At 36.6% G+C, this 27,548-nt stretch overlaps 1 protein-coding gene across 3 annotated transcripts in view; it reads right to left on the bottom strand.

Annotated features, from left to right (window-relative positions):
• CENPE (centromere protein E) overlaps positions 1-27,548 on the bottom strand; it is a 40,697-nt gene that overhangs the window by 5,665 nt on the left and 7,484 nt on the right. Inside the window, exons 12-38 of one of the 3 annotated variants that reach the window (XM_085057906.1) lie at positions 27,294-27,413; positions 26,054-26,212; positions 25,577-25,721; positions 23,633-23,727; positions 23,272-23,328; positions 23,024-23,191; positions 20,951-21,025; positions 20,581-20,703; positions 20,098-20,232; positions 19,311-19,488; positions 18,687-18,841; positions 17,358-17,672; positions 16,241-16,552; positions 15,898-16,056; positions 14,848-15,057; positions 11,125-11,409; positions 10,859-11,017; positions 9,749-9,991; positions 9,009-9,218; positions 7,816-8,100; positions 7,543-7,701; positions 6,431-6,673; positions 5,338-5,538; positions 5,178-5,255; positions 3,038-3,250; positions 1,648-1,857; positions 912-1,121 (exon numbers count right to left, since the gene is read on the bottom strand). In XM_085057906.1, coding sequence (XP_084914032.1) covers positions 912-1,121; positions 1,648-1,857; positions 3,038-3,250; positions 5,178-5,255; positions 5,338-5,538; positions 6,431-6,673; positions 7,543-7,701; positions 7,816-8,100; positions 9,009-9,218; positions 9,749-9,991; positions 10,859-11,017; positions 11,125-11,409; positions 14,848-15,057; positions 15,898-16,056; positions 16,241-16,552; positions 17,358-17,672; positions 18,687-18,841; positions 19,311-19,488; positions 20,098-20,232; positions 20,581-20,703; positions 20,951-21,025; positions 23,024-23,191; positions 23,272-23,328; positions 23,633-23,727; positions 25,577-25,721; positions 26,054-26,212; positions 27,294-27,413 — 4,902 coding nt within the window. The remainder of the gene's footprint in view (positions 1-911; positions 1,122-1,647; positions 1,858-3,037; positions 3,251-5,177; positions 5,256-5,337; positions 5,539-6,430; positions 6,674-7,542; positions 7,702-7,815; positions 8,101-9,008; positions 9,219-9,748; positions 9,992-10,858; positions 11,018-11,124; positions 11,410-14,847; positions 15,058-15,897; positions 16,057-16,240; positions 16,553-17,357; positions 17,673-18,686; positions 18,842-19,310; positions 19,489-20,097; positions 20,233-20,580; positions 20,704-20,950; positions 21,026-23,023; positions 23,192-23,271; positions 23,329-23,632; positions 23,728-25,576; positions 25,722-26,053; positions 26,213-27,293; positions 27,414-27,548) is intronic. The other 2 variants (XM_085057904.1, XM_085057905.1) reach the window with 2 other exon arrangements.

The following is a 27,548-nucleotide window of genomic DNA, read 5'->3' as shown; positions in this document are numbered from 1 at the left end:
AGGGGCACAAGAGAAGATGATAGTGTATTGCAAGTTTACCAGCATTTCTGCATTAACTCAGACATTAATATTAGAGAAACAAAAGAACTATAGTGGAAATACCTCTTGAATGTCAGTAACAAAAAACCATAATTATTCACAGATTTTTTTTTTACTAGAATGTATTCATACACTAAAAGAAATTAAATCTACACATTGGAGTATTCCAGAAACCCACATTTAACACATCAGATACATAAAAACGTTACAATCGTCAGGAAATGACACTGTTTACTAGATTTTTGTTTGTTTGTTTGTTAAAAGCTTTGATCTACTTAACATCAGAGTACGGGAATTCTTCCAAAAACCTTGCCTGTTAACACTGTGAAATCCCAAAGAAGTCAAGACAAGACTGGCTATTGATTCTACTGAAGAAACCTTTTAAAACAGGCTAAACTTAAGATTTAAGCAGAATGACGAAATCTCGTGAAGTCCTGTTCATGAGGCAGTAAATACTGAAAAATACTATCCAGTTTTTCTAAAGAGGCAAGATGTATGCAGGAGAAAGAAAGGAATGTGAATATACATTTCAAGTGAGTTTTAAAAATGGCTAATGAAGTTTTGATAAAGTTTGGCAAGCAAACCTACATTTTCCAGAATTCAGACTAATAAAAGCCCAAATAATCAACTCCACATGTCCTCCCATTTATTACCTAGAAAGTCTTTTAAAAAGCAAGTTGCCAAGTTTAGATGCACAAGGAACCTTAAAAAGACTTCTAAGTATTCCTACATCTTACAGTTAAAGTATGAATAAATACTGATAATAAATGAATGATCATTTAAGAGCCTTTTTTGTGTTTTGCTTTCAATCAAAGGCATTTTCAGAGTGCTTACACAAAATACATTTCTGATTCTAGAACATTTAATTTTACCTTTACTTTAGGAGCCCAGATTTTAGAGACTTGCAAAAGTCTTTCGTTTTGTTTCTTTAGTTCTTCTTTCAGTTCCTCTGCATCCCAGTGAGTTCCTGAACAAGCTTCCCATAAGTGTATTGTTTCCTTTCTAGCATTTTCTTGCTGCTCCAACTCTGATTCTATGCCAAGAAGTTCATGTTCCATTTCTGATACATCTTTGAGAATGCTCTTAAAAAAAATGGAATTAAAATTTAAATACTGGTATGATTATCACATGTCTAAATAAACCTTTTGTCCTCTCAGCTATCAATATAGCAGGAAGTCTGTTTTAGCATCTAATTATCATAAATAAGGAGTTTTGCTATACTTAAAATTAAACCCAGTTGGGAAAGTAAGAAGACAATCTTCATTCCTGGGGCAGATGGGAAGGGGGAAAAAAAGTGCTTAATAGCAAAAATTTATTCCATTGTTTTAGAACAAGTCATCTTGGTATTGGATAGTATGTATTTTATAGGGGGAGTAAGTAAATAACATTCCCACTATTTTCTATCCTATTAATTTCATTTTCAGCCACTTCACAAAGCAAAATCCTCATATTATAGAAGTAGTAGCATAAAAAAGTACTAATTTTATTCCTTCATCCCCCTTAAGTGAAGTTTTAACAGAGAAACCCAATGCCATTAGATTCCCACGACCACGTGACCCCATGCCTTGAAGCATGAGTCTTTATATCTATTTTTTTTCCAAATATTACCTCTGCATCCAGGTGGAAACTCTGCAGCCCTTCACTGCTGTTTATCTCCTGAGATGATACTTCATCTTGCTTCAAATAAATCTTCCCGAGACATTGAATCTGGGATTGTAGGTGATCTTGTTTTCTCTTTTCCTCAAGCAATTTCATTTTATATTTGTTAACAGTAGTATAATATTCTTCTTTCTTTGCACAAACAGAACTGAACAGGAGCTGTTGCAGAAGCACAGGATGCAGCAGTGAGCAAGCTTTAAAATAGTACCCTGCATCCAGCTAAAATTCTGTATTTTATAATTCAATCTGTTTACTCTGTGAGCCTGTAAATGTCCAGGATAACTAACACATGACTAAGAAAATTAGGCTCACATGTGCATTATAGCAATGGCATATCACCCTTTTAGCTGAGACAGCACTTTTCAAGTACATTATTTTTTGCAGACTCCAAAAAAAGCCAAAAAGTTTAAAAGTCTCTGGACAGCCTTCCACAAATCTAGACTTTGAAAAGCAAAGTATTCTTTGTTATATTTATTTTCTTTTAGAGTTGTGAAAGGTGCAGATGATCCACAAGAATAATATCACTGTGCTGATTTAAAACATTATTCTAGCAGAGATCACTAGTTGAATCTTAAGCATCTTTAACCATGAAAGTTAAAAGCCATCTATGGAAAAAATTAAACCTAAAAATCACTGTCTTAAGTTATAAAATTAGGCTCCTTGGAATATTAGTTCAGCTTTTAAGTTAATAGATATTTATAAACATGACTGACTCTCAGAAATCCCACTCCCTCTTCTACAGGCCTGGGCATGTTTCCCCCCACTGCTCCAAAAAAAAAACCCCAAAAACCCAACCAAACAAACAAACAAAAAACAAACTAACAAACAAAAGAACCCAAACAAAAATAAGAGGAATTCTCTCCAAGCTACCCTTAACTTTTTTGCTGATAGTTTTAGTCCAGTGGAGAAACTGATTCCAAACTGGGGAAGATCTGCAAGGCTGTAAAATCATCAAACTACTTGAGTAGTTTTGCAGAGTAAGCATGCATTTCCCCCGCAAAGAAATACATATTTTATCATCTATAATCTGATTTATAGAGTACAGAAAGAAAATTTCATTTCCCAAATAAAATGAGTGTTAATGAAATAATACTGTGCAAAGCAGCCGAACTACAGTTAAAAACTAAGTTTGATTAACATAATTAATTCCAGTTTTCTAAGGTTTTTCCAGTTTCTAATTACTGTCAACATATTTTCTACAATGTATGGACTCTCAAAAATCAATATTAGAGTATATAAAATCCTAGCTGTTACCACTGAGAGCTTATTAGAAAAAACCCCCAAAACCCAAACCCAAGCAATATGAAGCATCTACATATCCAGCATTTTAAATTGGTACCTTCAGTTTGGTCAGTAACTTCTGGAGGCGACTGTTTGCTTCCACATTTTTAGTTTGAAGTGTTTTGACTTGCTTGCCCTGCTCCAATGGAAGCTGAGGCAGTATCACAGCTAGCAATGCTTTCTGACTATTCAGGTCACTCTGTAGCTTAAGAGACTTTGTGGAGAGACATTCGTATCTCTTCCCCATATTTGAGAATTTCTCAAGAAGCTCCTAAATGCAAGCGAAACAAATTAATTCATTTATAAAAAGGAAAAGTGTGATTAGCTATAAACAGAAATGTAAAATAAATTATGTAACTCCAGGACTAACCCCTACACTGTGTATTGGTTTTACAGCAGAAAAGTTGTTAGGATTAAGACTTCAGTTTTGACTTGCCACAGGGACATGACAAAACCACTAACCTAGGCACAAAAGCAGATAATTTGGTAGTTTTCCAGCAAGTCATTTCACAAGCTCAAATTGTCTTGGTGGTTTAGATTGGCTGGCCACATCAAGACTTGTAGATCAGGCATGAAAAATAATTGTTGCCCATTCACAAGTTTGCCAGCTGGACTTTGCTCAGGATGGACTCCCAAGTTTATCTACTTGTCCTTTCTTAAAGGAAAGGGCTCATGAGGCTGTTCCTAGCACTCTGCCATGAAAAGGAAGGTGTGAACAAGCAGTGAGCAGGCTCAGCAATGCTATAGGCTTGAATGCCCAGTAATCTCCAACTCCACTATCATGTTTAATCATGTCTACGTTAAACATTTTAAAATAAGTATAAAACTCCCTTGGCATACTCCCCCCATCATTGGCTCTTAGTTGAAAGAACCAAGATTCAGCAGTTTTTTAAACTCTTCACCCCACAGTAAAAACAGTGGAACATTGGGAAGAGGCAGCCAAGATGCCACCTAGTAGAGAAGTCAGAAGGGTAGAGTGCCCTTAAAAGGGATCAGTTGATGTTAACTTCCCTCATGATCTCCCTGCTGCTGATGTAGGATAGAAATACAGGAAGAATGGAGAAAACTACACGTGACTGATTTTTGAAATTTGGTTCTTTATCACTTTGGTGTTAACTGAAGAAGCACTCTAGGCTTCTTTAGCCCATACAGAATGATACCTAAATCTGCTGTATATAGACTGCAGTACAGTGATACTGCACTTTAAAGTGTGTCATACACACTTATAAATCCTGGGTTATTTTGGCTTTTGGTAGATCACTAGCACTTCTCATATCTGTGTGAAGTATACTCAGGATAGCTAACTAAGAAAAGGTCTGAGAAATTCCTATTTTGAGGGCAAAAATGCTTTAATGAAATTAATTTATTTGACACCAATTTATTATTTGATGGGGAATAATGGAAGGGAGGGTTTGAGGGGGGGAGGGATTTTACAAAACCAAAGTGGCAAAGTGCTTCTGTTTGAGGTTCAACAAGGTGAAGTGCCAGGTCACAACCCTCCCAGTGCAGTACTACAGGCTGGGGGAATAGTGTCAGGAAAGCTTCCCAGTAGGAAAGGACCTGGGGGTGCTTATCAACAGCTAGCCGAACATGAGCCAGCTGTGCCCAAGTGGCCAAAAGGCCAATGGCATCCTGGCTTGTGTCACAAATAGTGCGGCCAGCAGAACTAGGAAAGGGATCAGCACTAGCAAGGCCACACCTTGAATCCTGTGCTCAGTTTTGGGCCCCTCACTACAAGAAGGCCATGGAGGTGCTGGAGTGTGTCTAGAGATGGGCAAGGGGAGCTGGGGAAGGGTCTGAAGCACAAGCCCTGTGAGGAGGGGCTAAGGGAGCTGCGGGTGTTTAGCCTGGAGAAAAGCAGACTGTGAGAGAATTCTGTGATTCTACATGACTAGTTATTTTCATTGGGCTGGCTGGACAGAAAGTGAGATGTTCTGTAAACATTAAATTGAGCTTCTCAGTTGACACAAGATGTGCAATAACTGAACAGCACAGCCAATTAACTGATCCCATGGTGTGCAGCACTGTAGCAAGATATGCAAATCATTTTATACATAATGCACAAAAGGCCTATGCTCCATCACAAGTGACATTAAGTTTCTACATGCATGCTTAAAACAAGCAGAAAAATAAGCTTTGCTTAATTTTCAAGGTTTTTTCTTTCAGGCTACTTGCTCTCTTATATCCACTGGGTTTACCTGAATGGACATATTGTTCAGGTTTCTCTGCTTCTGTTGTTCTACAGCACATTCCACTTTTGCATTTGTTTCAGCACACTAAAATGAAAGCACATATGTTTAAGTACCATTCAAGAAGAGAAGTTACTCATAACTCAGGTATGCAAACTGCAAAACTCACCATCTCAGAATTTCTTTGCAATTCTGTCTTGAGCTGGTCCCGCTCCGCCCTGACATCCTGAAGAAGTTTTTGTAGCTCATCCTTTTCTCGATTAACTGATGAGATTTGTTCTTTAAGTTGCAAAGAGTGACTAGTTCTTTCAGCTAATAACTGGTCCTTCTCACATGATACGCTATTTAGTGTCTCAGTTAACTGTTGGATCTACAATAAACAGTGGAGAAAAACACAAATCACAATTTGGTGATGGTGGTCTTTATATGCCCCATGAAATACTCCCATCAGTTGGGTCAAATACAGAGAACACAATTTTTAATAATGAAAATTCACACTAGCAGTAAGAAAAGTATAAAAATACTTTTGGTGTTCTAATAACTAAAAAAAAAAGAATATAGAATGAAGAGGAATAGCATGACACCTGAAAAAGTCTACTTCAGTCAACTTTGGTCTTCTGTAAAGCAAAAGGAATCAAAGGAAAAGGCAGTCAACCTATGTCTATATCACAAGTAAAAATACATAGATGAGCACAAAAAAAGGACAATATCTCTCTATTTGCTCTATATAACAGTAATATTAGCTGAACTGAAGCAATCCTCAATTACACTGCTTGAGCTACAAAGGAAGAATTTGACAGGTGAAAAGTTCAGAAGTAAAGACTGCAAAAATAAAGAGTTGGCAAGAACTGAGTGCAAGACTTTCAAACATCATCTGATATTCAGAAAGTGCGCAGAGGACCACGGATACAAAATTCATTTCAATTCATGATGTCTACACAGTGGCTTTTACAAAGCTGGAATCCATGTACAATAACGGATTATTATCTTAAACCTGGACTCATCAGATAAATTGACATTCATTCCAAAGATGGACTAACCCAAGGGGTTATGAAGCTGAGCCAAGTTGAGGATGCCATTTTTAAACATCAATAAAGAAACTTGGACACAATCCTTTACCCATGCTGTTCATGTTCCTTTACCAACCATAAAAATGATGCGCTGAGAATTAAAAACTACATAGGGATGGTGATGAGCAAAAGCTTAGCACATCAGTGACAAAACATCAGAATATAAAACAAAGATCAAACACCAAAACTCACCTTGTCTATTAGGCTTTCCTTCAAAATCTCTGACTGCCTCTGAACCTTTAGCAAATGTTCTTCCCTTTCTTTACAAGTCTCTACCATTTGCTGGAGCTCTTCTTTCTCCTTATTCAATAAAATGATTTTCTCAAGCTGCTGACAAACTTGCTCATTCATTGCTCTTTCAGTTTCTTCCTTTTCTGCCAGTAGCTTGCCATATTCAGCTGAGACATGAGTCAGGTTTTCAGTGACTTCAGCGAGCTGGAAAGAACAAACCAAAACCAGTATTGGTATTTGTACTCACTTCTTGCACAGGCAGAAAGATTTGAAACTTTGCAGAAAAAACAATCAGTAAGACTCTAAGCGACAGTTTTCTAAACCAGCAAAAAGGCTCTGACATAAGAGTGTTATTGGATCATCATTCAGAAGCACTCTCTGTACATATAAGTGCATTATTTTAAGGAAGACATCCCCAATGGTTTCCTGCTATAGTAAGTAAAAAATGATATAACAATACTGCTTAAAAGCTAATCAAGTGTCAGAGCTTTTCTCTCATTGGTAGACAAAAATAAATGGGGAAAAACATGCCAAGCATTCTATAATAAAAAAAAAAAAAAAGGATCCACAGCACAGAGGAGACATTACTGAGTGTTAAAAATGAAGCCTAAAAGCCACACTAGCTTCAGACATAAAAACAATGTTTAGATAAGAAATTGGGAATCGTGCAGCAATATTGAAGAATGAGCTAGAGCGCCTTAAAGTTGCTCAAAGATTTTCAAAATTACATAGCTAAATTATATTATTTGAATGTAAAAAAATTTAGGACTGGGAAAATGCACAGAGTTCTAAGTAGTGCACTGCTGATTCCAAACAATATTCAGTCATTTGGTACCAAGACATATTTAGTCATAAATAAATAATGGCCATAGCTTGCTGATCAAACTGCATTTGATCATCTTTTCACTCCTTCTGTTTTCAAGGAATCCTTCTGGGAAGCAGTACAGAGCAAATAGAAATAAATAAAATTAATTTTCTTATATTTAATGGGCCCCTACAACTGAAGTTTGCAGAAGACATGGGCTGCCAAACCCAAGAGAACTTTCACTGTTCCTGACCAAACTGCTTCTGACCTTCTGCTGCAGTTCATCACTTTGTTCCTTCAGTGCCTCTTGTGCCTTCAAGAGCTGATTTTCCTTCTCTGAAATACTTCCTTTCAGCTCCACAATAGCCTCCTGATGTTGTCCAAGAGATTCACGAGTACATCTCAGCTCCTCCTGCATCTCTGAGTTCTTTGGACACAATTAAAGGACATTAACACCTGGACACCACTTCCCAAATATAAGACAGAAATCTACTAAAGCTCTTCTCCTACAGGAGTAGAGGAAGAAAAGTGTTTTGATTACCTTGCTAATTGTCTCCTGGATAGTTTCTCTTAGCTGGTCTCTCTCATTCTGGAGATGTTCCAGTTGCATTTTAAAATCCTCATCTTCTCTTTCTGTCTGGGTGCTCACCTCCTGGGAGTCATGTGGTTTGGGAATAACATCAGTTCTCCCCATTCCTTCCCATTCTCCTTGATATTCATTGGCCTTTGCTTCCTCCATTTCATGCAATTTCCTTTGTGCCTGGCTCAGCTCTTCTCTCAGAAGAAGTAACTCTTGCTCCATAGACTCTACTTGAATCTGTGGTATCTATTTTATAGGAGATACAAGTCCACACATTCATGAAGCAGCTTTAGGAGAGACTTTCCTGACACCTTTGACAGGTTGATTATGTACAACAAACAGGGGCACTGCTTTAGAGACTTCTGTACTACTTTAGTATAATAATATTTGACCGAACTGCACATGCAATTCAAGTTTCTGGATATACAAGACTTGTAAAAATAGAACTTGAAGCAAGAACTTCCAGAACAAGTTATCAGATGTAGAATGTCATTGTCAGAGTTTAAGCATGGAGGGGAACAAGAGCAACAACAAAACCGAACAACTAACCCATCCTGTCCCAAAGCTAGAGACCTTATCTGTATTTCTACTCTCTGCAGTAGCTAATGCTAGGTAGGCCAAGACAATTATTTACTTGAAATTTGTCCACAACTCCTTTATTATTAAAACAGATGCACATTCCTTGCTCTTCTTTTGAATTGTAAATATATTTTTCTATATATATACACACACACAGAGGTGCAATCATCACATGCACCTACAGGAAGTGTTGGTTGCAATGTCCCTTTCACTGCCAGGAATAATGTCAGCTCTACTTATGCTTTAAAAAACTAGAATTACCCTTTCCAGATGAGCAATTTTTAGCTTCAGCTAACTAATTATAAGAGCCAAATCCATGTGCAGATTAATGCAGGACATCACCATCCTTTATCAAGTCAATATTTTACATACACAAAACAACTTGTCACATTTTGCTAACCAGATGTCCATATGTAACAATACAGAGGAGCATATCTCAAGTAAACAAGAAATCAGCTGTTTAAAAATCGACAGTCAAGTAACACAACCCTTTCCTGCAGTGCATTTTGCAAATTATTCCACTCAACTGACAGTGTAAATAAGCAAGCTTTCCATTACAGCATTAGCATCATTACCAAAGCTCCTTCACCAAACTCTTCTTTCTTCAAAAGTAAACTCTCCAGCTTCTCCTGCAATGAATGGTTCTCTTGTGTAAGGAAAATTATTTGTTCCTTTTGCACCCGAAGCTGATCACTTTCTCTACAGCTGTTACTTTCTGATTTTTCCTCAGCAAGCTGATCTCTCTCTGATGTGAGTATTTTCATTTCTTCTGTCATTTTTGAGATCTATTAACAAATATGGAAGGACAGCAATTTCATCAACTCAAAATAAAATTAAATGCCAAACTTTTGTTAGATTCACTATACTACAGTATTGTGAGCAACAAAGCACTATGGCCAAAGTGGAAAAGCTTCCAAACCAAATCTGGTATTTATAAAGCATGAAAAGAACCAAGGATTCAAAATTTACTTAAGACCAGGCTGTCTACACAGTGGCTTTTATAAAGTTGGAGTCCATGTACAATTGCGGATTATTATTATATTAAACCTGCACTCATTTGATAAATTGATATTCATTCCAAAGATGGACCAATCCAATGGGTTGTGAAGCTGAGCCAAGTTGAGGATGATATTATTAAACATCAATAAAGAAACTTGGACAAAATCATTAACCCATGTTGTTCATGTTCCTTTACCAACCATAAAAATGATGCACTGAGAATTAAAAATTAGATAAGGTTTGTGTTGAGCAAAAGTTTAAAACCAAGGTAATAGAACATCAGAATACAAAATAGTGACCAAACACATAAAGTCACCTTGTTTGTCAGGCTGTCCTTCAAAATCTCTGACTGCCTCTGAACCTTTAACAACTGTTCTTCCCTTTCTTTACAAGTCTCTACCATTTGCTGGAGCTCATCCTTCTCCTTATTCAATAAAATGATTTTCTCAAGCTGCTGACAGACTTGCTCATTCATTGCTCTTTCAGTTTCTTCCTTTTCTGCCAGTAGCTTGCCATATTCAGCTGAGACACGAGTCAGGTTTTCAGTGACTTCAGCGAGCTGGAAAGAACAAACCAAAACCAGTATTGGTATTTGTGTTCACTTCTTGCACAGGCAGAAAGATTTGAAACTTTGGAGAAAAACAACCAGTAACACTCTAAGCGACAAAGTTTTCTAAACCAGCAAAAAGGCTCTGACATAAGAGTGTTATTGGATCATCATTCAGAAGCACTCTCTGTACATATAAGTGCATTATTTTAAGGAAGACATCCCCAATGGTTTCCTGCTATAGTAAGTAAAAAATGATATAACAATACTGCTTAAAAGCTAATCAAGTGTCAAAGCTTTTCTCTCATTGGTAGACAAAAATAAATGGGGAAAAACATGCCAAGCATTCCATATTTTAAAAAAAAGTCTCAGTTGTTATATCCACAGCACAAAGGATACATTACTGAGTGTTAAAAATGAAGCCTAAAAGCCACACTAGCTTCAGACATAAAAACAATGTTTAGATAAGAAATTGGGAATCGTGCAGCAATATTGAAGAATGAGCTAGAGCGCCTTAAAGTTGCTCAAAGATTTTCAAAATTACATAGCTAAATTATATTATTTGAATGTAAAAAAATTTAGGACTGGGAAAATGCACAGAGTTCTAAGTAGTGCACTGCTGATTCCAAACAATATTCAGTCATTTGGTACCAAGACATATTTAGTCATAAATAAATAATGGTCATAGCTTGCTGATCAAACTGCATTTGATCATCTTTTCACTCCTTCTGTTTTCAAGGAATCCTTCTGAGAAGCAGTACAGGGCAAATAGAAAAAAAGTAATTATATTTACTGGGCCCCTACAACAGAAGTTTGCAGAAGACTTAGGCTGCCAAACCCAAGAGAACTTTCACTGTTCCTGACCAAACTGCTTCTGACCTTCTGCTGCAGTTCATCACTTTGTTCCTTCAGTGCCTCTTGTGCCTTCAAGAGCTGATTTTCCTTCTCTGAAATACTTCCTTTCAGCTCCGCAATAGTCTCCTGATGTTGTCCAAGAGACTCACGAGTACATCTCAGCTCCTCCTGCATCTCTGAGTTCTTTGGACACAATTAAAGGACATTAACACCTGGACACTACTTCCCAAATCTAAGACAAGAAATCTACTAAAGCTCTTCTCCTACAGGAATAGGAGTGTTTTTATTACCTTGCTAATTGTCTCCTGGATAGTTTCTCTTAGCTGGTCTCTCTCATTCTGGAGATGTTCCAGTTGCATTTTAAAATCCTCATCTTCTCTTTCTGTCTGGGTGCTCACCTCCTGGGAGTCATGTGGTTTGGGAATAACATCAGTTCTCCCCATTCCTTCCCATTCTCCTTGATATTCATTGGCCTTTGCTTCCTCCATTTCATGCAATTTCCTTTGTGCCTGGCTCAGCTCTTCTCTCAGAAGAAGTAACTCTTGCTCCATAGACTCTACTTGAATCTGTGGTATCTATTTTATAGGAGATACAAGTCCACACATTCATGAAGTAGCTTTAGGAGAGACTTTTCTGACACCTTTGACAGGTTGATTGTGTAAAACAAACAGGGGCACTGCTATAAAAACTCACACACACAGGTATAATCAGCACATCCAATTACAGATAGTGTTGGTTGGGATGTCCCTTTCACTGCCAGGAGAAAAGTCTGCTCTACCTGAGCTTTACAAAAGCAGAATTACCCTTTCCTGATCAGCAATTTTTAGCTTCGTATATTTAGTTATGGCACATTCCTGTGCAGACCAGTACATATCATCACTGTCCTGTATCAAGCTATTATTCTATTTACAGTCATAGTCTGCCACAAGATGCCGATATGTTACTGTATGTGTGGGCTATTTCTCAAGTTTACCATAAGAAACCAGGAGTTTAATGAGCTACATTCAAGTACCATGACTCTTTCCTGCAGTGTCTTTTGCAAATTATTTCACTCAACTGAAAGTTTAAATAAGCAAGCTTTCCATTACAGCATTAGCATCATTACCAAAGTTCCTTCACCAAACTCTTCTTTCTTCAAAAGTAAACTCTCCAGCTTCTCCTGCAATGAGCAGTTCTCTTGGGTAAGGAAAATGATTCGTTCCTTTTGCACCTGAAGCTGATCACTTTCTCTACAGCTATTACTTTCTGATTTTTCCTCAGCAAGCTGATCTCTCTCTGATGTGAGTATTTTAATTTCCTCTGTCATTTCGGAGATCTATTAAAGAAAATATGCAAGGACAGCATTTTTATCAATTCAAAATAAAATTAAATACCAATGTTTTGTTAGATGCACTCTCCTACAGTATTTTTAACATGAAACCACTATAACCAAAGTAGAAAAGCTTCCAAAGCAAATCTGTTACTCAGATAGCGTGAAAAGCACCAAGGATTGAAAACCCACATAAATTCATGCTGTCTACACAGTAGCTTTTAAAATATAGAATCCATGTACAATTACTGAGTATTATATTAGACCTGGACACATTAGGTAAATTGATATTCATTCCAAAGATGGACCAACCCAAGGGGTTATGAAGCTGAGCCAAGTTGAGGATGCCATTTTTAAACATCAATAAAGAAACTTGGACACAATTCTTTACCCATGTTGTTCATGTTCCTTTACCAACCATAAAAATGATGTGCTGAGAATTAAAAATTACATAAGGTTTGTGTTGAGCAAAAGTTTAGCGTATCCGTGACAAAACAACAGAATACATAAAAGACATCAAACACCAAAACTCACCTTGTTTGTCAGGCTGTCCTTCAAAATCTCTGATTGCCTCTGAACTGTTAACAACTGCTCTTCCCTTTCTTTACAAGTCTCTACCATTTGCTGGAGCTCATCCTTCTCCTTATTCAATAAAATGATTTTCTCAAGCTGCTGACAAACTTGCTCATTCATTGCTCTTTCAGTTTCTTCCTTTTCTGCCAGTAGCTTGCCATATTCAGCTGAGACATGAGTCATGTTTCCAGTGACTTCGGCGAGCTGGAAAGAACAAACCAAAACCAGTATTGGTATTTGTGTTCACTTCTTGCACAGGCAGAAAGATTTGAAAATTTGGAGGAAAAACAAGCAGTAACATTCTAAGTTACTAGGTTTTCTAAACCAGCAAAAAGGCTCTGATATATGAGTGTTATTGAAACATCATTCAAAAACACTGTCTGTACATATAAATACATTATTTTAAGGAAGACATCCCCAATGGTTTCCTGCTATAGTAAGTACAATAAGATATAACAATTCTGCTTAAAAGCCAATCAAATGCTTTTGTCTCATTGGTAGACAAAAGTAAATGTGGAAAAACATGCAAGGCCTTCTAAATTAAAAAAAAAAAAAAAAAAAGCCTGAATTTTTTTATACACAGCACAAAGGATACATTACTGAGTGTTAGAAATGAAGCCTAAAAGCCACACTAGCTTCAGACATAAAAACAATGTTTAGATAAGAAATTTGGAATAGTGCAGCAATATTAAAGATTGAGCTAAACTGCCTTCAAGTTGCTCAAAGATTTTCAAAGTTACATAGCTAAATACTATTATTTGAACGTAAAAAAATTTAAGACTGGGAAAATGCACAGAGTTCTAAGTGTACTGCTGATTCCAGACAATACTCAGTCATTTGGCACCAAGACATATTTAGTCATAAATAAATAATGGTCATAGCTTGCTGATCAAACTGCATTTGATCATCTTTTCACTCCTTCTGTTTTCAAGGAATCCTTCTGAGAAGCAGTACAGGGCAAATAGAAAAAATTAAAATTAATTTTCTTATATTTACTGGGCCCCTACAACTGAAGTTTGCAGAAGACACGGGCTGCCAAACCCAAGAGAACTTTCACTGTTCTTGACCAAACTGCTTCTGACCTTCTGCTGCAGTTCATCACTTTGTTCCTTCAGTGCCTCTTGTGCCTTCAAGAGCTGATTTTCCTTCTCTGAAATACTTCCTTTCAGCTCCGCAATAGTCTCCTGATGTTGTCCAAGAGATTCACGAGTACATCTGAGCTCTTCCTGCATCTCTGAGTTCTTTGGACACAATTAAAGGACATTAACACCTGGACACCACTTCCCAAATCTAAAACAAGAAATCTACTAAAGCTCTTCTCCTACAGGAATAGGAGTGTTTTTATTACCTTGCTAATTGTCTCCTGGATAGTTTCTCTTAGCTGGTCTCTCTCAGTCTGGAGATGTTCCAGTTGCATTTTAAAATCCTCATCTTCTCTTTCTGTCTGGGTGCTCACCTCCTGGGAGTCATGTGGTTTGGAAATAACATCAGTTCTCCCCATTCCTTCCCATTCTCCTTGATATTCATTGGCCTTTGCTTCCTCCATTTCATGCAATTTCCTTTGTGCCTGGCTCAGCTCTTCTCTCAGAAGAAGTAACTCTTGCTCCATAGACTCTACTTGAATCTGTGGTATCTATTTTATAGGAGATACAAGTCCACACATTCATGAAGCAGCTTTAGGAGGAACTTTTCTGACACCTTTGACAGGTTGATTATGTACAACAAACAGGGGCACTGCTATAAAAACACATACACAGAGGTATAATCAGCACATCCAATTACAGATAGTGTTGGTTGGGATGTCCCTTTCACTGCCAGGAGAAAAGTCTGCTCTACTTGAGCTTAAAAAAGTAAAACTACCTTTCCTAGATAAGCAATATTTAGCTTCATATATTTACTTATGGAACATTCCTGTGCAGACCAGTACATATCATCACTATGCTGTATCAAGCTAATATTCTATTTACAGTCATATTCTACTACAAGATGCCCATATGTAACAATATGGGTGGGCTATATCTCAAGTTAACCATCAGAAACACAACCCTTTTCTGCAATTTCTTTTGTAATTATTTCACTCAACTGAAAGTTTAAATATGCAAGCTTTCCATCAAGGCATTAGCATAATTACCAAAGTTCCTTCACCAAACTCTTCTTTCTTCAAAAGTAAACTCTCCAGCTTCTCCTGCAATGAGCAGTTCTCTTGGGTAAGGAAAATGATTTGTTCATTTTGCACCCGAAGCTGATCACTTTCTCTACAGCTGTTATTTTCTGATTTTTCCTCAGCAAGCTGATCTCTCTCTGATGTGAGTATTTTAATTTCTTCTGTCATTTCGGAGATCTATTAAAAATATGCAAGGACAGCATTTTCTTCAATTCAAAATAATGTTCAATACCAATGTTTCGTTAGATTCATTTTCCTATAGTATTTTTAGCAGCAAACCACTATAACCAAAGTAGAAAAATGTCCTAAACCAAGTCTTTGGCCTTTGCCACCTGTTTTGTTTTAAATTCTAACAATTTGGCAGTAACTCCTGTGATATTGGCCAGATTTTTAACTAGAAAATGTTTGAAAATAAGAAGCCAAAGAAACAACCTATTGGATTATGATTTATCCATCTGTCTTAAAGCATGCAAATTCTGAATCCACCACCATGGACTTACAAGTAGCTAACACACTTCAAGAAGAATCCCATGTCACACTCTGTGGATTCTCCTGCCAGTGAAATTGTGTCAGCAGAGCACTAGACAATATTCTCAGCACCTTTCTTTGGCAGTTATTGACTAAATAGGCACAAAAACCAGTGGAACAGCCTTCTGCTGTATGTTGGGATCTGAGCTGCCACTGTCAATCACATGTTATAGTTCTCATTGGGACTATTATAAATCCTTAACCTCATTTCCACGCTTAAGTAACCCTAAACTTCTCTTCTGCTTGCCATCCAATGCCACCACTCAAATCCACAACCACAGGGCACTCTAGTTAAGCAAAGTTTTATTAGAGTGTACATTACAGCTTGAAGCTCTACAGAAACAGAGCAGCAGCTGGTAAAGACTTGGATAAGGCAGTACTGTTTTCTTGCCCACTTGCTACCAAGAGCCTAAAAAATTTTTAAGGACACATAGAAGAAGCTACAAGTAGATTAACTGGGCTTGTTTTAATTATTACATAAAATTTTACCCGTATTTGGAGTTCTTTAATGGTTTTCCCTAGTGCCTCTTCAACACTTAGAATCTGAGATTCTTTTTCAGAAATACTTTTTTCCAGCTTCTTGATAGTGTTCTGGGATTCCTTCAGAGAACTTTGTGTATTTCTCAGATCTTCATGTGCCGAGATGTTCTTTAGAATACAAGACAGAAAATCCACAAAGAAAATAGAAATATTTTGCAATATTAGGAAGCATTCCTTGATTTTAAACAACTACACAAACTCCTACTCCTGTATTCTCCTAAATATTTTAATACAGTTTATAGGTCTTCCTCTTAACATGAATGATCTATTTCTGAAAATGCAAAATTCCTACCATTGAAACAGTTTCCTTTATATCCTCTCTGAGTTGCTCTGTCTCAGCTTGGAGAGACTCCCCTTTTTGCTTCAGGTCATCTCTTTCCTGGGTTAGAGTTTTTATTTCTTCCCGACATTCAGAAAGCTGCTGCAAGACTGCCTGGATCTCCGAATCCTTGGCCTCCAGTCTCAATTCACTAATCCTTTCTTCCTCTTTTAATTGCTCCATTTCATTTAACTTCTGCTGAGTCCGAGTAAGATTTTCTCGTAGCTCAAGAAGTTGGTTTTGCTCTGCTGTTTTTTCTTCCAATTCTTTCATTTTGCTAGAGAGCTTTAGTTTGCAAAGGAAAAGGCCAGACACTTTCATTGTAATGCAGAACTCCATTATGTGCATGTACTCACAGATTCTTTCATAAGCTTAGAAAGGATGAGAGATGCTAGCTAGCAAGTTCATAATTTCCCTTTAAGTCACTGCTTATACTCTTGCCCAAATCAAATAAGCATTTGTTTATGGAACCTTCTTGTGGCTTCTCCTTAGCAGGAAAAGTCTTACTAAAACATAGTACAACACATCAAACTGTAGCATAGCTTAAGAATTATCAAAACCATAGCTGGAATATGACAACCATAGAAGTGCCAAAGCTTTGTCAAAAATATCTATCTTTAGCTTCCTTTTCTTCTTAAATATTTTTTTTAATATTTATTTTTCCTTTCTCATGGCCACTTTCTGTGGTAATTCTCTGATTTGAACAAATTGTTTTCTAAAAAGTCTCCAGTTCTCAATGAGGAAACTTTGTTTCTATGACTTGATACAGAGTAGGTGAGAGCAGCATTTACAGAAAAAAAATTACATAATAAAGATATTATTTAAGAATGGGAAAAGAAGAATTAAAAGATCAAGTACAGAAGGAGTATCTGGAGCAACATATATTTCTTTGACTACAAAAAGAGACCATTGAGCTGAATAATCCTTCAACATTATACCCCTGGCACAGAATAAGTAATATTCACTCATGCAAGAGAAAGTCAGTGATATACCTTATGCCTTTAAGAGTATTTCTCCAAAACTTTTTCTTTTAGCACTATGAATTAATTCCTCAAGTCTCATGTGTACAAAAGAGCAAGCTGACACTGACCTCTAATTTCACTTCATCCAAAGTTGTTTTAGACTCTTGTGCTTCTTTAGATAGACATTCTATTTGGAGCTTCATTTGTTCATTATTTTCTGATGCAGCTATGTATTTTTGTTCTATTTCTTCATGGAGCTGTTTAAGTGCTACATATTCCTGATCAGACTTCACATATTTCAGCTGTGCATCTGCTAGATCGTCTTTTGATTTTTCAATTTCTTCAGTCATATGTTTAAGTCTCATTTCATTATCAGCTACTTCAGAAAGCAGCTTTTCATTTTCCAATTTTAATAAGCGTAACTGCTCACATTTTTCAAGAATCTGCCAACAGAAAAGCAATATTAATATGCAACGTTTTCTAAATCCGTATTTGTCATAACTACATAATAAAACACAGGTACACATGCAGGTATACAGGCAAACAAACACCACAGTACATTGAGTTTTGCTTTGTTGGAAGGGAGCTGTCTAGCAAAGAATCTTTAAAAGAGAAGGAAGACAGTCAAGGCCCTTCCTGACTCTCGAAATCTCTCTTCTAACTCTTTTGATGGTATTCAGTACTTCCTTTTTCCTATGTTTGAGCTATGACTGGACTTTTAAACTGAGTATTCACATGTATCAGGACTTTCTTCATAATACAGAGATTAAGTTGTTAACATCTAATTAAGTTTTGTTGATTAGTGGAAGTAGACCCCCGGAGGGTTTGGAACTTTTTGCAAAGTATTAATGAGTTTGTACATTATTTGCCCTGAATGCTTTTCACTGCATATACTTACTAGCAAGGGATTCTTAGGACAGAGAAACCTAGGAAGTATTTGCAAACAATCCCTTTAAACCATTTACAGCATACTTGGTCTACTAAGACTTTACCTACTAGGAAATAAAAAAGTTTGCTAACAAGTTTTCCAGAATGCGCAAGGTAAATCTCTCACTTCTCAAGCAGAATTTCTGCTAAGAGATCTTGAAATTTTCTCTTTGCCCAATTAGACAAAAAAAAAAAAATCAGTTTTAGAATAGTATCCAGGATCAAATGCCATCATAACTATCCATTCAGTTATCAATGGTGACCATAGCAAATAGACACGCAAATGTTGGACTAGAAAATAATGATTAATTAAAGTAGACAGGGATTAAACATATGATCTTAAAACTAATCTTTGGTACAAATATTAAAAACCTGAGAAGCAACAATTTAACAAACTTAACTGTAAAATCTCAAGTTGACTCAGGACAACTTTAGGCTTTAAAACTTTGTATCCAATAGGCCTCCATTAGTACATTAGCAGTCAAGTACAATACAAAACCAAGGAAAAAGTTTAGATTTTTATTTTTTACCTCTTTTTTCTGCATCTCAACAGTATTTGGTAGGGATTGAAATTCTGATAGCTCATTTACTTGTTTTTGCAGAAGTGCATTCTCTTTCAAAGCATTTTCTAGTTCTCCTTTTAAGTCAGCTGCCTTTTTTTCCAGCTCCACATGAGAGAGCAAATCTACAGAATAAAGTTTAGACTATTAAGTGAGTGCAAGAGAAGAAAAACATGCTCTAAATTAAGCAGAAGATTTATAGTGCATTCTGGATGTCATATCAGCATAATTTCAGCAAAGTATATTTTACTGTGGCAAACAATTAGTAGATTAAGCTTGTGGTCTGAATTCTGTCAGCACTTCTTAGGTTGATACCCAGTTTATTTTAGATTCTCTCCAAAAACCTTCTTTAACCTGACTAACCTGACTGTGCAAAGTACAAGACTTTCTGTAAGCTGCAGTTTTCCAAAAAGTTCAATGAAGTTCTCAAGTAATTACTGCATGCCAGCAATACCAGATACTCCAGTATTTTTATACTGACAGAGTCTCCAAGTATTCAGGAAGACAAGAGCCAAAGCCTTGCTCTTGCTCCCACCATTAGAGGGAAAAGGGAGGAGTGGGGGAGCAGGGAAAAGGCATGATCTGGAACAGTACCTTTTGGAACTTTACCCTCCATCAGTGAAGTCAGTCTTGTGTTTTCTTGAAATAAAGATTGCAATTCTCTCTGCAAGTCAGCTTGCATTTTTCGGTAACTGGTTTTTCCTGCTTCTATTTGGCTTTGATATAACTGAACATCCTTTTGCATTTGGTTGTGGTTATTTAAGAGTTCATTCTTCAGGAAAACAACACAACATGCAAGTCACACACAAAATAAAAGTCTATGTGCTTAATGTTTTAATAATGCATCTGGTACATTTTCTGTTGTCTCTCTGAACAGCTTTGACCTTGATAAATATGGTAGAATAAGGCACAATTTACCAACTGCATTTCTGTCAGAGCCCTCTAACGAAACATACCTTAGAGGTCAGGGCCATAACTGCTGCTACTATTTTGTCTTTACTCTTTCAGAGCTCAAAGTAAGCTCCATACCACTTCTGAGTTCACATCTCTTATTCTCCTTTGCTCTCTGGTAAAATTAGCTCTGAAGTGTAATGTCCTAATAATGACCTAAACACTGCTCCTTTGCTCTCTCATTCTCTCTCTCCTGGTAAACCTAAAACTAACAAACCACTCCTGTGGAAAAAACCCTTTACCTTCTTTTTATCTCTTTCCTGAAGACCCATTTTCCACAAATTGCATGATAAAAATATTACTTAGAGTATTTGGAGAAAACTAATGGCTAGTGCTCCACCACACTGATTGCTTTCTTCACTAGTCTGGAAGCAGATAGGCCCTTAACAGCATTTGGTACAGCTATAAATGCAGTTCAACAAGTACTTGCCATCTTCTCTTTCAACTCCAAATTTTCACTTCTGAGAAAAGCAGATTCCTTTTTGGCATCCAAAGCTACAGCTTCACTGTCAAAGAGGGATTTATTCAGCTGCTGAATTTCCTCAATTAGTTTATCAGAATCTCCCTGAAAAAGACAATACTCAAGTAAAAAATCTGTAAAGCCATAATTAAGCAAATGTGTTCATTTTAAGGTGGTTAAAATGTAAATACAGGCTCAGAAAACTCAGTAGGTTTACTTTAAGAGGAACACTAGTAGGTTTTTTGAGATGGGATAAAGAGCAGTGTTTTCCATAGTTTGACTTCCCCAGAGTACTGCTGTATGATATGTAATTAGCACTTTAGGCTTTGTAAAAGAAATTTCCTAACATCTCTTAGGGAAGCAGATGTTTATCACATCAAGGTTATACCTAAATTTAATCCAACTCAGGAAAACCAAAGTGATCTCTCAACCCGGTAGAAAACTCAAATTTACCACTGAAAAAGATGTCTCCTTTTTTTCCACTCCTGCGTTTTGTAATTCTTCCACACAATTCTGTAATATTTTTATTTTGTTCTCTTTCTCTTTCAGTTGTTCCAGTTTAGAATTTATTTCTGCCTAAAAGTTGGAGAAATAAAGGGGGAAAGAAGATTCTAGTGCTCAGTTTGGTTTTTCATGTCAGAATGTATCAAAACCTACACAGAAAGCTTTCATGGTTTTTAGACATATCCTCCTTATAGCTGCTAAAATTAACCAGAGCCCAATGATGTCTAGCTTGTCCTCAGCAGATAGAGTATTTCAAGCTAAACAAACCAAGCACATTTCATACAAGTCTTACTACCTGTAAATTCATGGAGAGGCTCACCTCAAGTTCCTGATTGTACACTTCAGCATTTGAAACTAGATTCTTTAAGTTGGTAATTTCATGCATTAGTTGAATCTGTGGAGCAAATTAAAGCAAAATTGCAGAGGATGTTAGAAAGCACCCACACCAGTAGTTTTAGTTGCCAACACCATGAAAACAAGCCAGGTCTATCGTGTGTTTTCTGTTTTATTAGAGGGCAAACCGTATATATACTCTATATACATATATAGCCATGTCTACTTAAATGGCGACAAAACAAGATGCTATATATTCTTTCAAAATGGATATATGAGACGCAAAGCTCTGTTTTAGCTTCCCAGCAATTAGAAAGGATTCAAGTACAATTTAATCTGCAATAGTTTGACAAGCAAGAGCAACGTGATCAAAGCAATTAATGCAGAAATTGTACAGATACGACACTGCAAAGTCTAGTGATGTTAAGCAGCTTTTTATGACACAACACAGATATTTATGCTTTAATCTTTTCACTAACAGGAGTGAGAAGATGCAAAACAAGCCATGAACACATTCAGTGGTATTCTCTGAAAGTCACAAGTAGAAGATTAGAGAGATTTTTCGATTTCTTTCTTTTGGTCTTTGTTAGAAAAGTTTTACAATCAACTCTCATCTACAAGTACTTATGTACAGTCACAAGCATAGGTAAGAAAATCCCATCTGTAAATTTAAGATCAGTGAAAAGCTTTAAAACAAGCATTGTCCTGTGAGTATTCCCATGTAGTTTACCCGTATAAACTGATGTATTTAATCTAATGTATTTGGTCACATAATGTAATGCATGTGACCTTTCAATATTGCTGTAATTAATCTGCTACATGGGTATCAATAAATGCTTACATTTTATGGACTGTCTTCAGATAGCTGAAAACAAATAATTCAAAATGCAATACTTACAATAAAAAGTACTTTAGACATTGCATCTATTATTAGATACACAAAAACTTTGCAGGGAAAACTAACTTGGGATTTCTTAAACATTGGCTAAGGAAGATAGCACATTCAGCCTAGCATACAAGGGGTCTTCTAAAACAAATCTTAAATACAAGCAAAATGATAATATTTTATGGATCCATTTCCTTTAAGATCCATAAATCATTGTAGGGAACACAATGCAAATTAAGCAGTAATATTGTCAAATTGTAACCTGGACTAACAATGCAAAAGGATGTAACAAAATTCAACATTAGTGTCGTGATCAGAGGATATTACACAGACTGATTTGCACAAGTCATGTCCATCAAAGGTATCCAGAAGGAAATGGAACAATAAATCTATTTCTCAATACCTCAGGTTACTGTTTCTGGTGGGTTGTTTTTTTGGCCATAACTTATTTCACAGTCTAATCTTTGGGCAGGTAGAACCTAATACAAATGATAAGTATTTTTGACTACAGAATCAGAGCATAAACTTTTGGACAAACAAGGAACATGTCCAATAACCACACAAAGAGGTGAAGAGAACAGAAAGTCAGCATTTCCTATACCGTAAGTTATCCAGCAGGTAAGTTTGCATTTTTTCTGACTTCCTGGCACAAAATACAACGTTTTGATTTTCCAGACATTACTATTCACGCTATTATTTTAAAACTATTTTATGCTAACTTAAATACTTAATGCTCATAGTCCATGGATTACCGAAAGTCAGAGCTATCTTGGGTTGTAAGACGTTTCGCACAAGAAATACAAGAGATATGGTTTAGCAGCCATACTTTAACTTCAAAACAGTTCTAGAATGTATTTAAGCAGCAAAACAACTGCCTCACAGAAGTCTGCAGTGAAATTCAGATCACACATTTATAAAAATAACATACAGATACATATATACACACACAAATACATGTTTAACCAGGCTTCAGTAGGCAACTCTCCAAAAATTTGTCTGAATTCTACACTCCAAGTAAAACCAGTTTAAATCCTGAGTTCATTCGTTCTATTGCTGAATGTAGCTTACGACATCATCTGTTTGTGAATCAACATTCAAGGCTATGTACACTGAATAAATTCTAGAAAGCATTTGAGCATAGAGAATTCATCTCTGCATTTCAATGCACCTTACCTCATGATCTTTTTGTGTTTGTTTTTCCAGTGCTTCAAATTCATCTATTTCTGTTTTTTCCTTCAGTTTCTCTTTCATTTCATTTATTTCTGATTTCAACTGCTCATTTTCCAGCACTAGGTCATTAAACTTAGCTTGCAGGATGTTGACTTCATTTACAGCAATATCCTGAAGAAGCAGCACAAGAAACTTTAGAAGCAGTAGCTGCAACGTCAGCCTTATTTCCAGAAAATTCAGAGCAGACCTACCTTTTCCTGTGCTAATGCTTCACAGAGTTGCACGGATTCTTCAAAGTCTTTCTGAGTCTAGAAAATGAACATTGTCAGTTTGCAGGTCTACAAGATTAAGCAGGTCAAGTATTATACTCCTTGCTGCTTGTCTTTTCACAGCTACTGCTGCTTAAAGACCAAAGTTTACTGGATCATTTGCCACAAACCCACAGAAGCATAGAACCATACCACAGAGATGTCCAAGAGACTTTCTAACCAGTTTCAATAATTCTGCAGACACAGAATACTGGTGTTCTACAGAAGAGTAAGGCTGATCTTACTGAGAAGCACATTATGCATATGCACAGTATTAGAAAGTCAAAACAGATTGTGATTTTACCCAGTTCATGTTAGGACCAGCAATCCATACTTCTTCTGAAACTGGATCAGGAACCAGCAGGGAAGGGCTGTCATATTCAGAATTCTCTAAGGCAGCTGAAAAGAAAAGTGTATTAACAAAAGTACCAGTAGATTTTAAACTGAGCATCAAGAATTTTCTCACATTGGAAACAATCATTCAGTGGCAAAAAACACAGCACACTGAGTACGACTTCTAACTCTCATGATTTTCTGTTATGAAAGGGAACACCACTGAAGTCCAGTCCCAACAGCTATGTTGACCATCTTATCAGAAGTTAATGAAATCTAAACCAAATCCAGAATATATATATATATATGTATATAACACTACAGACTAGGAAAAGTTTAAGTGTCAAGGATAGAACCACTCAACAGTAACCTGCAAGATATAAAGAAAAAAAGCACCCCACCCCCATACAGGGAAAAAAAAAAGCCCCAAACAATCCACATACAAGCAAGAGAGTTTGATGGAAGGGTAGGTGATAAGGGTGTAAGAAGATGCAAATCAGCAACAATACTGTTGAATTGTACTCTTGTCTTCAGTACAATTATCTGAGAAAATTTCTTTTCCAATTTTCAGTTTGCTTCTCTTACAAGTCCTTGAATTTCTCTGTCTCAATCTGACCTTTGAGTAGTAACTTCCTTTTCTTGTTGAGGATTTTGGAATTTAACACACACCTCTCTCCATTTTTTCCCCTCCTTTGTGGGGGAAGAACATGGGTTGAATGGATAGTCTGTGTTAAAGAACACTTTCCAAAAAAACTGGGGGGTTGGGGTAGGCTGCCTTGCAGAAGTGTTTGTGTAGACCCTGCCATTAACCTCACAACTCTGACCTCTGGTTTTAAGAAATGAAAAGCTCAATATCCAGGGAAGTTGGCGTGGTAGAAGCAATTTCCTTGAAAAGTGTGTACAGGAACATATGGAGTTTTGTTAATTTGTTTTTTAATTTGTGCTATGAAAGAATCAACTTACTCCCTTTAGGAAATGTATTGCAATGGTTGCAAAGTTATTTATCAGGAATTTCACAGAATCATAGAATGGTCTGGGTTGAAAAGGACCTCAAAGACCACCTAGTTCCACCCCGCTGCCACGGGCAGGGACACGTTCCACTAGACCAGGTTGCTCCAAGCCTCATCCAACCTGGCCATGAACACTTCCAGGGATCCACAGCTCCTCTGGGCAATCTATTCCAGTGCCCCACCACTCCCACAGTGAAGAATTTCTTTCCAATATCTAATCCAAACCTACTCTCAGTTTAAAACCATTCCCCCTGCTATGGCTACATGCCCTCTCGAGCTCTCCTGTAGGCCCCTTTTAGGCCCTGGAAGGCTGTCATTAGGTCACCGTAGAGCCTTTTCTTCTTCAGGCTGAACAATTCCAATTTTCTAAGCCTTTTCTAATAGGACAGGTGTCCCAGCCCTGGGATCATCTCTGTGGTCCTCCTTGGGACTCCCTTCAACATGTCAATGTCCTTCCTGTGCTGGGGACCCCAGGGCTGGACACAGCACTCCAGGTGGGGTCTCAGGAGAAGAGAGTATAGAGAGGGGCAGTATCACGACCTGATGGCCATGCTACACATTGTTTCACCTGGAGAATAAGACTTATACTCCCTTTTTAAATAAAAAGGTTCACTTTTAAAATAAAGTGAACCTTATTTCCAGCACAAGAACTACCAGTATTATTGTGCTAAACCAACTTCCCTTCCAGGCAGCATTCTTCACTGGCAGACAAATGTGACTTCCTTACAGACAACTTTTAAAACTGAGTTCAGGAAATATCATCTGAATACAGTGCCAACTAAATTTAGCTTTCATACTGTTAGCAAATTAATTTGCTTTTTAATTTAGATTTATTAAAAAGGGATTAATTCTGATTTCAAAGCTGTTTTGCAGACTTTCCTTATTTTTTTCCCCAAGTTACTTACAATCCTCCACATCTGGTATTCCTGGCAGAGACAACTTCATTTTTTTTGTTTCAGTCGGCATTGCATTTTCAAAGTCTTCCAAAAAGCTCACATTTCCCTGGTTTATTTTACCAGGAGCCCAAGTAACTCTTCTTCTTCTCTTGGCCTTTAAAAAAGTATTTACAGACAAAGTGATAAAACCAAACCACCAGGTAGAGAGTAAATGTTGCATCAGGCTAGCTCTGTATCAGTGCCAGTAGTTAACTAGACACGATTTTGCAGTTTCCTAAAATTAGTTGGAAAGCAAAAAAGTGTCGGCAGTCTGCTCACCACAAGGCAATACTGAATTGATACTCAGAAGTTAATTTAAAAATACGAAAAAATGTGAAAATTGCCCATCATACTCACCCTTCATTATCAATATAAACCTATGTATTTAATATTACCTTTTGCAAAATATTTCAGAGTTATCAAGTAAGATCTGGAACAGGTGCTTACTTTAACATTCTGTTTTGAGGCAAAGGAAGCAGAAGTCACCAGCATCTCAGTTAAGTTTCGTATTCTGTCTTCCTGTACTTTTTGAAGAGAATTTTTTTCTTCCAACAGCTGGGCCAATTGGTCCTTTTCCATCGCATGAATCTGAGTTTTTGAAGACACCTGCCATAAAGAGAATATTAATCAAAATGACATTTTAAGAGCAGAAACTACTCCTACAGAAGATATACAATTACTAATATTTAAAGACTACACACATATACTCTTTTAAGTCTGGAAGAGGAATCTTTAATTTTTAATAATGAAACTGACAATTTAGTCTACAATTTGACTGCAGACCTAGTATTTAAAAGGGGTTAAAACTCCCAGAGACAATACAGCCTCAGATTTTTCTAGGTACAAAAAAGTGCACTCTTTCAAATATAACTGACAGTCTACTATCCCAGAAGATAGGAAAAATAATCCCAAGCTCAAATTCATCTTGCAAATTTATCATTGAAAATAAGAAATAAGTAATTTTTCTTAAAATTTTCTTGAACGGTATTTATAATTTGCAATAAAAAATGTGTATACTTTGATTAAATGCACTAAAACAGTATGGTCAACATTGCTATTTTCCTGCGCTTTATGTTTTATCATCTGTGGTCTAACATGAATAGCAAGATTGTTCCACAGCTCCACAGATTTTTTAGAGAAAGATAAACATGAGAACCTACGTAGTCTGGTGGGAAGCTACTATGGTTCATTTTCTAAATGCAACTTCCACCGACACATGACCTAAGTTTTGCCAGTGATATTAATGCAGTTGCAACTTCCTTCAACTCAGATTGAAGTCAGACATCAGTAAGGGAAGAAAAAATATGATGGTTGGTTCTTTAAAAGACATTCAATCACTTCTTAGATTGATTAATTATATTAATTTTTTCTTTTGATCAGTTGAAGTGTGCTATAAGGCATGACAAATTTCCATTTCTTAATTATGTTAACCTACTGATCTGGTGTAACCAACTAACAATTCTGTTAGTTGATCTCATTCAGTCTTAGTTTTCACACAGAGATGACTATCATTGGTTGTTCTAGACTATACGTCACCTTTTCAATTTCTATTCTCTAAATAAAAATGGCAGATATCACCTTACAGAGCTCATAAAGCCCACCAAATTTAATTGCCTTTGCTTTAAAACAGGTGGTCTCCAAATAGCTATCACTACTAAGGATAGATTTATTTTCATTTATTACATACTTCCTCCAGCTGCTTTTTCAAATCCAGAATTTCTTTGCGGTATCTCTTCAGGAGGGCATCATCATCAAGTACTTCATTGACTTTTGGTGTGTTCTTCATTCCTTTGGCTGTATTGGCAAACTGGAAGAACATTCTTTCATGGGCAATAGTTCAAGAACAAATATCTAAAACTACTTATTCTGTCCCGTATTTCCAAGCAGAATTTAAGGGATAAGGAGCGGCATATAGTAGGACACAAATATCTGAATTAGCTTA

The sequence above is a fragment of the Lichenostomus cassidix genome, chromosome 4 (genome assembly GCF_008360975.1).
Source record: "Lichenostomus cassidix isolate B80296 chromosome 4, HeHo_3.0, whole genome shotgun sequence".
Classification (NCBI taxonomy): Eukaryota; Metazoa; Chordata; class Aves; order Passeriformes; family Meliphagidae; genus Lichenostomus; species Lichenostomus cassidix.
Note: the sequence above shows the minus strand (reverse complement) of the source record. Positions and strands in the feature narration are given on the sequence as shown.